General features: G+C 37.2%; 1 protein-coding gene and 1 pseudogene across 2 annotated transcripts; both read left to right on the top strand.

Annotated features, from left to right (window-relative positions):
• Nucleotides 1-3,453: 3,453 nt before the first annotated feature.
• On the top strand, nucleotides 3,454-8,404 carry LOC147473244 (uncharacterized; annotated as a pseudogene). Its single transcript, XR_015210515.1, has 10 exons — nucleotides 3,454-3,665; nucleotides 3,764-4,111; nucleotides 4,254-4,457; nucleotides 5,370-5,427; nucleotides 5,621-5,684; nucleotides 5,835-5,912; nucleotides 6,497-6,612; nucleotides 7,028-7,119; nucleotides 7,216-7,345; nucleotides 8,015-8,404. The product of XR_015210515.1 is annotated as an uncharacterized LOC147473244 (transcript).
• Nucleotides 8,405-8,588: 184 nt separating this feature from the next.
• LOC147473243 (17.4 kDa class III heat shock protein-like) lies at nucleotides 8,589-9,344 on the top strand. Its single transcript, XM_086587686.1, has 2 exons — nucleotides 8,589-8,909; nucleotides 8,981-9,344. The coding sequence occupies exons 1-2, from the start codon at nucleotides 8,739-8,741 to the stop codon at nucleotides 9,236-9,238; spliced, it is 429 nt and encodes a 142-aa protein (XP_086443812.1). The 5' UTR covers nucleotides 8,589-8,738; the 3' UTR covers nucleotides 9,239-9,344.
• Nucleotides 9,345-12,715: the final 3,371 nt, after the last annotated feature.

The following is a 12,715-nucleotide window of genomic DNA, read 5'->3' as shown; positions in this document are numbered from 1 at the left end:
AAGAGTCCAAGGACTTGGGAAGAAAAAGAGGAGATGAAGACAATGTATGAGCTCATTGATAAGTACAATTTGAATGGACTAATTTCGATGGATTTCTTCCCAGATGAACAGGGTGCGAAATGGTGAACTTTATCGTTACATTGCAGACACCAAGGGTGCCTTTGTACAGCCTGCTTTTACGAGGCCTTTGGACTCACAGTTATCGAATCTATGACCTGTGGACTGCCCACCTTTGCAACTCTTCATGGTGGTCCAGCAGAGATCATAGTGCATGGAAGTCTGGCTTTCACATTGATCCCTACCAAGGTGATAAGGCCGCAGAGCTCATTGTTGGATTCTTTGAAAAGCAAAAAGGAAGATCAGAGCACTGGGACAGAATCTCGCAAGGGAGGCCTGAAGCGCATTCTTGAGAAGCAATACAAGTGACACCTGTAGTAATTTTCTGGTGGCTTGAGGTTTCATTATGCTAATTGTTAATGTAATGTTTACAATATCATTTTACAGGTTTACATGGCAGATCTACTCTGAGAGATTGATGACACTGGCTGGGGTCTATGGCTTCTGGAAGTATGTCTCAAATCTCGAGCGCGAGACTAGGCGTTATCTCGAGATGTTTTATGCACCTGAAGTATCGCAAGCAGGTATGCCTCTTTCATTTTAAATTTCCAAATTTCTAAAATTTGTTGGAACCTCCTACCCTATTACGCTTTACACCTGAGAGTTGCAGTTTACGATTTTAAGTTGTTGTAACTAATGCATTTTCTTTATCCCCTCAGGCCCAATCGGTTCCCCTTGCTATTGATGAGTAGGCTAAATCTGATCCCACATGGTCAAGCAAAGCATGCATGCTGTTTTTGCAATAAAATCTTGGTTTGAGATTGAAAGGATGTCTCTTGTTTTGTTTTCGGCATTGATCCCCTTTTAGAGAGAATTGGTGATTGTACTTAATTTCATTGTTTGGTTGAAGTTACCATGCAAGTAATAAAAGGAAATTTCTTTTCATTTTTCTTTTTGTTCACCTAGTCAACAAATGAGCGTACTTTATTGTTCAGCACATGCACCAACGGTGTCACCAAGGCACCAACAGTCAGGATCACTTTTAACTTTATCTCCAAAAGGAAGGAAATTTGGACCTTTCTTCAAAGGTCCTCAGAGAGCATATTATGTAGTTATTATACCATGAAATTTGCATTGAGTGATCCAGAGGTAATATGCAAGTATCATGCCTTTGTTCGTAGAGAATGCAGTTCACTATGAATGACTGCTCACTTCAATAGTTTGCTTCATCCAATATTCTATACTACGACTGCTATAATGATTGCCATACAAACCCGTTGAGCATTTTAGGCCCCTCAAAAATCTAACAATTTGCATACATGGTTGTTAAGGATGCATGAGAAATGGCTTCCGTTTAGTAGTGACGTAGTGTACGTTAAAGTTAAACATTCAACAGAAGTTCCCAAGCATTCTCCGGTCATCATCGACTTCCTCTGTTGTAATAATTGATAAGTGCACATTCTCGTTTGGTGAAAACGTGATTTATGCTTGACTTATAACTTCTTGCAACAACTTTATCATTTTCTTTATGGAAGAAAAAAGCACTTATAATGTTATGTTAGTTAAATGCATCTGATCTGATGCATCTGATTTGACGTACGATAACACTCGTACCATGCAGAAAGAGTGGTCCATCAACTTCATCATTTACTCAGCGACCCCTATTAATTTATTTTTCTTTAGGTTAGGTAAAAGATTCCATCAGACTAGTACGATTTTTCCTGATGACTTGGTGGATAATGCCGAAGTGTTAGACCCTAAATTGCGCCGACACACACTGTCTCTCTTGAGTATGTCTTTCTCATAAAGTTGAATGGTGATAATGTAATTAATTTGCTCATGAGTCATGGCCACGATGGATATCTTCTGTCACCTTTTTCTGATAGTGATGACGATGAGCTGATGCCAGGTCCATACCGTTATATTAAACCTGACTTTAATCGGCTGAACGATAATATCAACATCAGCAATAACTCCCCCATGAGAGCCTCTTCAATGGTGTGACCCTCTGAATACCAAATACTAAAGTTTTGAAATTTTGATAAAAACATCTTTTAGTAGTGAGACCAAATAAAAAGGTTTTCTATCATGTTTATATTTCGAGTTTTCTATCGTTTTATATTTCCCTGAAGTGTTGAGTTGTAAAATTAATAATGGAATTGAAGTTTGCCATGATTTCATCCAACCGAGTATGGTCCCGCTTTGAGTAAATATTTAAACTTAGTTAGGTTGATTAAATTTAATTGGGTGGAAGATAAAGTTGATTGCCGATTGAGATGGAAGACGGGTTGATTAAACTTGATAATTTCAAACTTTTTTTTTAGTTCGATAAGATTAGATTTGATTAAACTTGAAGTTCGAGTTTGCTCCAAACTTGGGACGTAAGCTTTTTGAGTTGGAGTCTGGAATTTCGGTTAATTGCTGTTTCGATTTTTAAAATAAACATCGCGGACAAACAAACCGACCCTTTTTGTCCAAACGGCCCATTGCATGTTTCGTAGAGTATTAAACTACCCCTCATATTCGCCGCCCCTAGACGGGCTTAAACGACCCCGCCATATCGCCTTAACAAAAACAAAAATTTTGTTTCAAATGACACGCTAGACAATTTGAGTTTTAATCAAACTCGTATTTCACAAGCCATTTGAGTGTACACTAAACCACATTTAATTGCCGTTTTGAGTGTCACAAACTACATAGTGAGATTCATTTGAAAGGTACACTCAAACGACCTCGTGGGTTCATTATGGCAAGACCAATTGGATGGGTTGTTGGGCCTGGGCTTTGATGACAAACTTGTAATATGACAAATTTGTAATATTTCTTTTTTTTTAGGGTTGCCCGATCCAATTTGATGAGTGCCCAGTACAAACAACCCATTTGGTATTTGTTTTGATAAGGGCCACCCCTAGGCTTATGCTGTCTAAGGCGCATAGGGCCCCCAATATAAACAAAATAAAAAGCCCTCATGAAGCTCTTAAAAACCCACTATAGTGTTAGAAACCAGACAAAAACCCATATTTTTAGACTTTGCATTGGGCCCTTTGAAACAAAGGACCCGCCTTGGGTTTGATGTTGTATCAAACTGCGGTTTTTCAAACACCGTGTGGGAAAGCAATGTGGGTTTCGAAACAACGTGGGCTTTGGACTAAATTGTACAACGCGGTGTTTCAAACACTGAGTGAGTTTTGGACTAAATTGTGGCTTTCTGGCGCGGTGTTTCAAAAACTGCGCTGGCTATTCTAGTGCGGTTTATCGAAAACAACATAATTTGGTGTTGAATTTTTTATGTCTAGTTTTTTGGTGTTTATTTGGTTTGTTGTTTAGGTAAAAGATGCTCTAAAATACCACAACTACTTCAATCAGTCCATAATAACTCAGCCCAAAGCCCAGTCCTCAATGGGATTCGCGTTGCAGATGCAGCTCGGCCCAAAATTATAGTGGCAAGTCACACCACTTACACTTCTATAGTGGCATGAAGTTGAAGTTGGTGTTTTAGGCTGTGAATCCGTAATCGTGGCAAAACTATTAGCTTATGTTTCACCCTACTACAACTCTTTCTCATTCCAGCACCCACAAAAAAAAAAAGTGCTCATTTAAATTCCTCGGTAAGTCCTAATTTCATCTATTACATGCGAATATATTTTGTTTTAGAAAGTATATATTATTGTCTTGTATTGGTGATAAAATGTGATAAACTCTGCAGAAGTGAAGGGATTGAGTGTCTCCAGTAAATAATATATATGGCTCTGATTACTACATTACCTCCACACATGAATTATTTCAAGAAATGTAAGTATGAGCACACAGAAAACAGCTTTATGCACAATGGAGTTTCTTCTGGAAAGGCAAATCAGTTTTGGACCCGTTCGTTGAGTCCGTCTTTGAAGATGGTTTCTAATGGATATGTTGCAACGGAAGATAATAAAAATCAAATTTACAAAAGGCTAGATTCTTGTTTGGTGATTCCCCCACCTAAAGGGAAGAAGCCACGTGCAATTATCAAGTTCTTGGGAGGTGCTTTTGTTGGAGCAGTTCCTGAGGTTACGTACAGGCAAGAAACATTTTTTTTTTACTTTTGCATGCTCATGAATCATATCCTGGTAAATTTAGTAATATGTCAGGATTTACTCCACATATTGGTTTGACATAAAACAGATAGTTTATGCTCTAATTCTGTTTCTCTGTTAATGCAGCCATCTTATTGAGCTTTTATCCAAAGAAGGGTATCTTATTATTTCTGTACCATACAATGTGACGTTTGATCATGCCAAAGCTGTCAGAGAAATATATGAGAGATTCAATGCGTGCTTAGACAGGGTTTTAACATCTGGACTACCTGATGCTCATTTAACAGCCCAAGAGATTGCTCAACTTCCACTTTATTCTGTTGGTCATAGGTGAGATCACTTGGTCTCTGGTGCAATTTATGTGGAAGTTTGGATCATTAAAAAGACTATTTATTCACAATATATATTCCTGTTTGTATTACAACTTATAGTTGTCAGCAACTGCATGGGGAATAGGGAACCTCACTATGATATAGCAGAATACTTTTAGTAGACCACATTGATGGTAGTTTTTTTCCGCTAGTTTGTTTCTTATCCCTAAAGTGATGCTATGTCGAAGCCGAAAATGAATAAAAATGCTCGGATGTCTACCACATAAAGTTTTTCAGCATCCCAGACCACACTAGGGCTTGCCATATATCATTTCTATTTATGTGCTCAAGATAGTTTGCTCAAACTTCTGACCAAGTGACCACTATATGTAAGCACTAAGTTCTTTTTATGGGGGAAATTAAGGCCCATAATCTAATCTTGAGATGTGAATATGTGGTAGATAGTGAGATTTATATTTCAACTCTTCTTTGTCTTTATATGGCTTGTAAGGTCTGGTTGTATAGGGACGCAGGCTCAACTCATGCCCCTATCTATTTATCAGAGGGAGAGATTAAGCTATGCTCCCATTTGTTATAGTGGGCTTCCTATTTCAAAATGTTTTCATGTTTCTTCAGAGACATCTTTGTTGTCTATAGGAATGGTGGTGGAGGCGGGTTACTAAGGTACTTGTCGATCATGTCATAGGATCTTAGTATTAGAAAAGAACCTAGTTGGGCATGTTAGCACGTCTAGTATCTAGTATGATATTTGAAATCATTGATTTTCATACATGTCACAACAACTTTCCAGCATCACTACTTTTTAGTATCTTAACAAATTTTTACATGTTTAAAAAGGTATGCTTACGGTAATTGATTTATTACATTGGCCTAAATTTTAACTCATGTTATTATTATTGATTCACTGCAGCAATGGTGCATTACTACAACTGCTCACAGGAAGCTATTTTGGTGAGAAGATACCAAAGGTCTGCTTATATTTCCATTTCCAGCATTTAACTTTGTCTGAGTGGAGACGTGATATTACTTTCTGAAAATAAAGGCATCATACAAATCAGATTCTGGAAATCAGAGTGCAGAGTTTGAAGTTCCCTTTAGTTTAGAATAATTGAAGCTTTTCGTGGAGTGTAACAAAGAAATTTCACATATCTCTTGTATAAGGCAAATGCCATAATCTTCGCTCAACAACAGACCAGCATCAGAGGCAGTCCCATACTTTGAGCAGGTAAAATACTGTTCTTGTTTCTGCTATTTCTAAGTTTCATTGAACTTTTACCTGTTGGTTCATGAAGATTCATTTAGCTGGTTAGACATCTTTGACGAAGTTTTGTTGATCATCGGGTTGAACCTAATTGTTTGTGAAATTGTCATGCAGTTTGGTCCTCTAATTAGTCAGATGGTACCGGGTTGTAGAAGCTGCCCCCAATGTATCCAATGGCTAGAAATGCTTCAGGTACATGATCACGCTCTGATTTCATCCATGTGTTTTAGCTTTAATGTCTCTCTCAATGACCTGGAAATATAGGGAGAAAACCCATGGCCAGGCAGTCCCTTGCATTTTGCAGACTCTATTGGGCATTCCTCAAATACTCATTGGGTGCCTGCTACACCTAATTTTACCTCTATAATTAATGGTTGGCAAGTGAAAGTGTGAAACTAAGCGCAAGAAAACCTGCAATAATTAGAGTTAAAAAGGGTTTCCTATATTTTTCTTATCGGTTTTAACATGTGTTGTCTTAGGATGCCATCTTCTGTATGCCTCCCTTCTCTCCTCGATTAATACGAGTATGGGCAGCATATCAGAACTTGCTGCATCTACTCCTATTGCTTAAGAAAAGTCTGTGATGCATGTGCTACCATCTTATGCTCCGTGACTCTGTAGAAGAGGGAAGTGAAGGGAAGTTCCCATGCTTCCTTAGTTCTATTTGCATAGTGTGATCAAATGTCATGGATGTAACCAAACAGTCTAACTTTCAAGAAAAGCTCTAGTTACCTTAATTTTATTTTAATAATCTCAATATGACTTCAACTATGTAGGAGACGCATGGAAAACTCTACTTGACATGGCTGGAGCAGTGATAAAAGAGTACAATGAGGAAGCTGTGGTGTCTTTGAATAAGTTTGTCGATCAGTTGCCATTGGTGATGAATCAGGTCTCTAAAGTCATGTAGTTACTTTAACTTTATGGATAATGCAGTGTGCGGCGACTGTCATATCCTTCAAAAGAGTTTGTATAAAACTCTCCTGTATTAACAATTTGTCGAGTAGATAGACATATGGTGAAATCCACAAATAGAATCATTAATTGAATTGTCTAAAACTTGAGATGAATCCATGCTGTCGGAGGAGCTTGACAGATGGTTAGCTCGGTGGGTAGTGACTAGTGAGAAACAGAGAATGGTTTTGATTATTTGTATTAATGTTGTTTGACTGTTACTCTGGCATTCCCCATCCCCAGTGTGATACTCCACCAGCAACATGTTTCCTTAGTATCTTCTTGACTCTCTTCAGTTCCTAGTGCAATTACCATTAGAAATCTGAATTTATCATTTTGTTCTCTATCATCAGGTCACCCAGGGGGTATCAGAATTCAAACCAACTCCTGCTGAAAACCGTGGAATGTTTTAAAAAATTCCTACAATGTCTCTCACACACTACTGGTACTTTTGAAATGATTAATCTCGTGAGATATTTTCTGAGGCAATAAGATATCTTGTGGTTATCTTACTTTTTATCGTGGCTTTTGAACTTTTCAGGTGAAGTTTAATTCAGACGCCATTGATGAGACGGATCTAGTTGAAGAAATGTTGAAGCCTCGTGCAGTCTATTGGTGGAACACTAGAAAAGGTCTCGTTAAATGGAAACCATCTAACCCCTTGCATACAGGTATAGCTACTGATTGTTTCTCAGTACTGTATCTTTTTATGAGAATTAAAATAAAGTTACTCATTATATATGAATTAGTGGTGACTTGATGTCTGTGTGTCTATACCTCAGATGATAAAATGAAATAAATTATTTCTTTTGGACCTAGGCTGCCTATCCTTTTCCTCTCTTTGAATTGATCATGTCGTGTGAACAACACAAAGAATTAAGAATGAATATTGAGCATTCCTGAAACAGATACCTACCCAGAGCAGGGTTTGGAAACCTCAAGCAATTTGTCCCGCATGTCCTCAAATCAGCAAACTAACTTGATTTCAGCTGGCATAGTCTCATGCTTAGATGACGTGCATTTCAGCAAGGACTTAAGACCCTCTTCCCTTGTATAGATGGTATGATTTGAAGGACCATTCACTTCAAATAGGAAACTCTTCATGCTGTGATCATCAACTGATAAATCATAAATGTAATAGTTCTGACAGACTGTTTTGTCATGACAATTATTCGGGTTCATTGGCCATATCTGATACTACAATGTGAGCTTACTCATCACAGTTTCTCAGTGGCTGTCACCTATAATGACCATGTACACTAGTGATTCTCATGTTTAGCCTATAAATCAAGCATCTGGATATCCTTGTTTAACTGACTGAAGTTTTCCGTTGTTCATAGGATCTGAGATGGCAAGTAGGTTACGCTTATACTCCTGCGGATGCTCTTGCACAAGGATTAAAAGCTCTCTCACTAAACGATACTCGGGTGCTTGCTAGGACGGTGCTTGACTGGTTTGAAAGTCTTGATTGATTATCACTTGAATCAGAAACATTTGTTGTATAGTTAGACTTATCTATTTTTAGATAATTCTACAATCCTATGCTATTTGATTGTAATGTAATCAGTTTTTTAAGTGTTTGTATGTAAGTATGTCCATGCAAATTTAAGCTATAACAGGCTAGTTTACATATTCATTTCCCGCAAGTAGTTGAAACTGAAGAAATCAACGGAGTGCAAGTTGAAGAACTCGAAAGAGGAATAATGGAATATAGACTCTGTTAGTTTACATATTCAGCATAGCTTGGGCTTTGTTAGTTGATTTTGTTTCCACCAAAACTTAACTGCGTACACGCATGAATATGGGCTTAGACTTACAAACCCAGGTACTAATTGACACGTGTTGACCAAAGTCTAACGTGGATACGCTGAACTGCCGAAGATATGTGAAGACAAATCAAAGCAAGAAACTTCTGGATCATTCTGGGGAGTGCAACAACTCACTTCTCGAACTTTCCTCTTAACCTTTTAAAACACACAGTTAACTCCCTAGCTCTTTCAATTCAATTCGATTCACCAACGCCAAGCACAAAATTTAAGTTTTTAACAAATTCGGAATTGCAGAATGAGTGAACTGTTGCACTTGCATGAGAAGTTATTAATCCCATCTTTAAGGACTGATGATAACAGTGAGAGCAAGGGGATGTCGTCAAGTCTTCTGGTTGACATACTTGACACGCCCAAGGAGTATATTTTCTTCGTCGATGTGCCAGGGCTTTCGAAAAGCGATATTCAGGTATGATTTGTTGGTTTGGTATACTTTACTTGTGATCGAGTTTTATTTACCTTTGGTTGGTTGGTATGTAGGTAAGTGTGGAAGATGAGAAAACTCTTGTGATTCGAAGCAATGGTAAAAGGAAAAGGGAAGATGGAGAAGAGGAAGGATGCAAGTACATTCGACTAGAGAGGAAAGCTGCACCGAAATTCTTGAGGAAATTTCGCTTACCTGAGGATAGTAATGTGTCCACAATCTCTGCGAAATGTGAAAACGGAGTACTTGCTCTTACAGTTGAGAAACTTCCTCCAACTGCAAAGGCCAAAACAGTGAAAGTTCAGATTTCATAGTTGTCCATTTTGAAATTTAGCTGGTCTATCTTTTGTATTATTATTATTTTGTAATGCCGGTACTTGATGCAAAGTTTATGTAATGCCAAGACGTATTACGCTTTAATGACTCCTCAAATTGCTTCTTCAAATGAAGATCTCGGGGGAACATCGGGTTAAAACTTAAATATGTGGAAAGAGAAGAAGACGGGAATGCAGGGTACTTCGGCTTTAAACAATTAAACTACACTAACCTCCTTGCACGAGTGAGACACTTATTCAACGTCTCATTCCTATGTTTTACCACGGCATGTCTATTTTTCTCTAAATATTGGGGCCCACGACTTGTGAATAAAACAATTTTATAAGGGTCCTATTATTATTGACACTCACTAAATTTGTGTTTATATATTTATATTTATATATATTTTTTTGATAAATAAAATCGTAAAATACTAAATATTTTGCATACAAGTTGTCTGTAAATCCGATTCGGAACTGATCTAAAATCTCATCTATCATTCCAACTACCTAAAATAAACGACTAAAAGAAAAAAGATTAGCTATCATATTGATTCATTCGAAAAAGATATGTTTCATTATTCAATTTTCATTAATATGTAATTAAATTATTGATGGTTTTTGAAAATTAATACATATATTTTTTTTATATTTTTTTTTGATAAATAAAATCGTGAAATATTAAATATTTTGCATACAGGTTATCTATGAATCCAATCCGAAAACTAATATGAAATTGACCCACTGGCTTAGCGGGTTACCTGTTGGGTAACATGTTATATAGGCGGGTTGGGTTTGGGTTTGACAAACTCGACACGATTAATAATTGGGTCGGATTTGGGTTTGCTCTCCTAACACGTGACCCGAATATGACACGACACGAATCCGACCCAACACGACCCATTGCCACCCTTAAATGGAGGTGTTAAACCGTAAGTAATAGACTATTAGTTGATAGAGGGGTCGGGGTGGGAAATTTTCCATCTTGCTATCAGTTAATAAATAGCCCGGACGACACTTGAACACACGTCTGAACAAAAGAAATGTTTGGACGTCACTTGGAGTGTTATCCCTATCTATTTCTAAAGTCGCAATTTGAAAATTTTAAACTCGGATGACACTATTAAAGAGGGACGTCACTTCAAGTGTTATTCGAGTTTAAATCTGAATTTTTTTACACTTCTCCATTGGGAACAATAAAGAGTGGATATTTATAGGCTATACAATAATTTGCAATTAGAGTTGTAAAATCCTAATGACACCTAGGTGGAGCCTATGTAGAAGTGTTATTTTACACCCCCCATTGGAGATGCCCTTATTGATGACCAACATTGAAGTTATGAATGGAATGATTAACTTCTGTGGCATCTGCGTCCTATAATTAAGGCCTCTATAATATTACTATTATGGGTACCTTTTTTTTTTTTTTTTTTTGGTAATTGGGTACCCTACAATTATAGTTACTAGATGTTCTCAACATTGTTATTGGGTTTTTTTAAGAATAGTGTTAATTGTTATAACTTTATTCCTTTAGGGTGGGACCTACATAGATCATATGCATTACACAACTATTACTTATTGAACTATGTTAGAGTGACATTTGGTAGACCTATTAAACAATGATCATAAAGTAACATGACCAAGTTATTAACTCGTCTCAAATCACGTGTTAGTCATGACATATGTATAAGGTGAGTATGCATGAGATTAACTATGTGTGGATACTTTTTACGACTCAAACCTATTTCTATTACTATGATGGGCTTATAATAGAAATGCACCCATATATATTGAGTTGAGGTCTCCACTCCAAACTCTAATCTTATTCTCATAGTTTTCCATCAATTGTGAGTGAACACGTACAATAAGGTTTTAGAGTGGAAAATACAATGTTCTGCTCCTTATAAGATTTGTTTGGTCACCGCTAACAATGACTTCATTGATTGACATGTGATTATGGGTTATGGCCGGATGGATTTCCAAAGGAATCCTTACTTTAATATCATAGTTACAAGTAACGAGTTGTTCGTAACATTTTCATTGGCGCTTTATTTTTATTGCTTTTTCTTGTTTCATCTTGTTAAAACGAGGAAATCATGTAATTGATGATGTATGCCTCTTTAGTCTTCACAAATAATAGTAATTTGGTCAAATAAGATAAAAAAAAAGGCCATTGGCAAAAGCAAATAGCACCACTTGGCAATAGGCGCTCCTTGCCTATAATGCTAATCTCTTGGTAAGCATCAAGCATACACTAGCTTTCGAAAACTTTTCTGGCAAGTGAATCAAATAATCTACGCTTTAAAAGTTGCATGAAGATTTTTTTTTTTATCGGCAGTTCGCTTTTAAATGAGATTGGTAACTCTTTGATGTTGGCGGGTTTTGAGCCCCGGACCTCAGTATCATTATCAAAAGATTTTACCGACTTTGCTAGTCGGTATTTGCCATAAAAAAATTTATGCATCAACTTGTTGATTTATTGTGACTTGTGAGGGTATCCCTGAGCTAAAACACTTTTATGTACTGCAACTCCTTAGGAGGTATTCAATCATGAGCCGTCCAAGAGGCATGTTGAAATAACAAAATAGTGGTTCTCATCGAGTCATAAATGAATCCGAAGGGTAAACCGTTTTTTGGCATATACATGGTGGAGGGTGGGTTTATGCCTAATATGCATGATGGGCTAACTCCTTGCGTGCCATTTTTGTGTGTAGTATGTGTTAGTTGTGATCATGATTCATGAGCGTTAGACAAGGCAAGTGTACTTGGTGTCGACGTGATAAGGTTGGGTCTTGGGCACTAATCGAAACTCGCTTATGGCTGGGACTTGGGAGGTAGGGCCACTTTTGGAGGCGTACCCATGAAAGTCGAATTTGATACCTCTATGAGAGCAAGTCCTATGGGGTGTTAAAATGCCATATAGCACCCCAAAAACCAAAATGTCATTCCAGTGAAACTATTAGAATGCTCTTAAATTTGGCTAGTGTGATAAATCCAACCAAATTTTTGGCCTTGTCTAGCAACTACCATAATAAGTTTCGGGTTTAGGTCGACACAATTTTTGTCGTACTATGCCGTTCATGTGTTAAATTTCAATAGACGGCAGAAACCATCTGTCCAAACAAAATTCAACCTAAGTTACAAACTAATGGTCGGACGGCAGAAAATGTGTCGTCCATATCCATTTAGCACTTTAAAACACCAAAAAACGATTGGAACGAAATTTAGCCCAGTTTATTATCAGATCGTTTAAGCAATTGACCCTGTGTGTTAAATTTCGACAGGCGACAGAAACCATCTGTCCAAACAAAATTCAACCTAAGTTACAAACTAATAGTCGGACGACAAAAACTGTGTCGTCCATATCCATTTAGCACTTTAAAACACAAAAAACGATTGAAACGAAATTTAGCCTGGTTTATGATTAGATCGTTTAAGATACCAGTCTGGCTAATTTTGCTATTTTTAGAAATCTAA

Source organism: Coptis chinensis, unplaced genomic scaffold, assembly GCF_015680905.1.
Source record: "Coptis chinensis isolate HL-2020 unplaced genomic scaffold, ASM1568090v1 utg3132_pilon_pilon, whole genome shotgun sequence".
Taxonomy (NCBI): domain Eukaryota; kingdom Viridiplantae; phylum Streptophyta; class Magnoliopsida; order Ranunculales; family Ranunculaceae; genus Coptis; species Coptis chinensis.
Note: the sequence above shows the minus strand (reverse complement) of the source record. Positions and strands in the feature narration are given on the sequence as shown.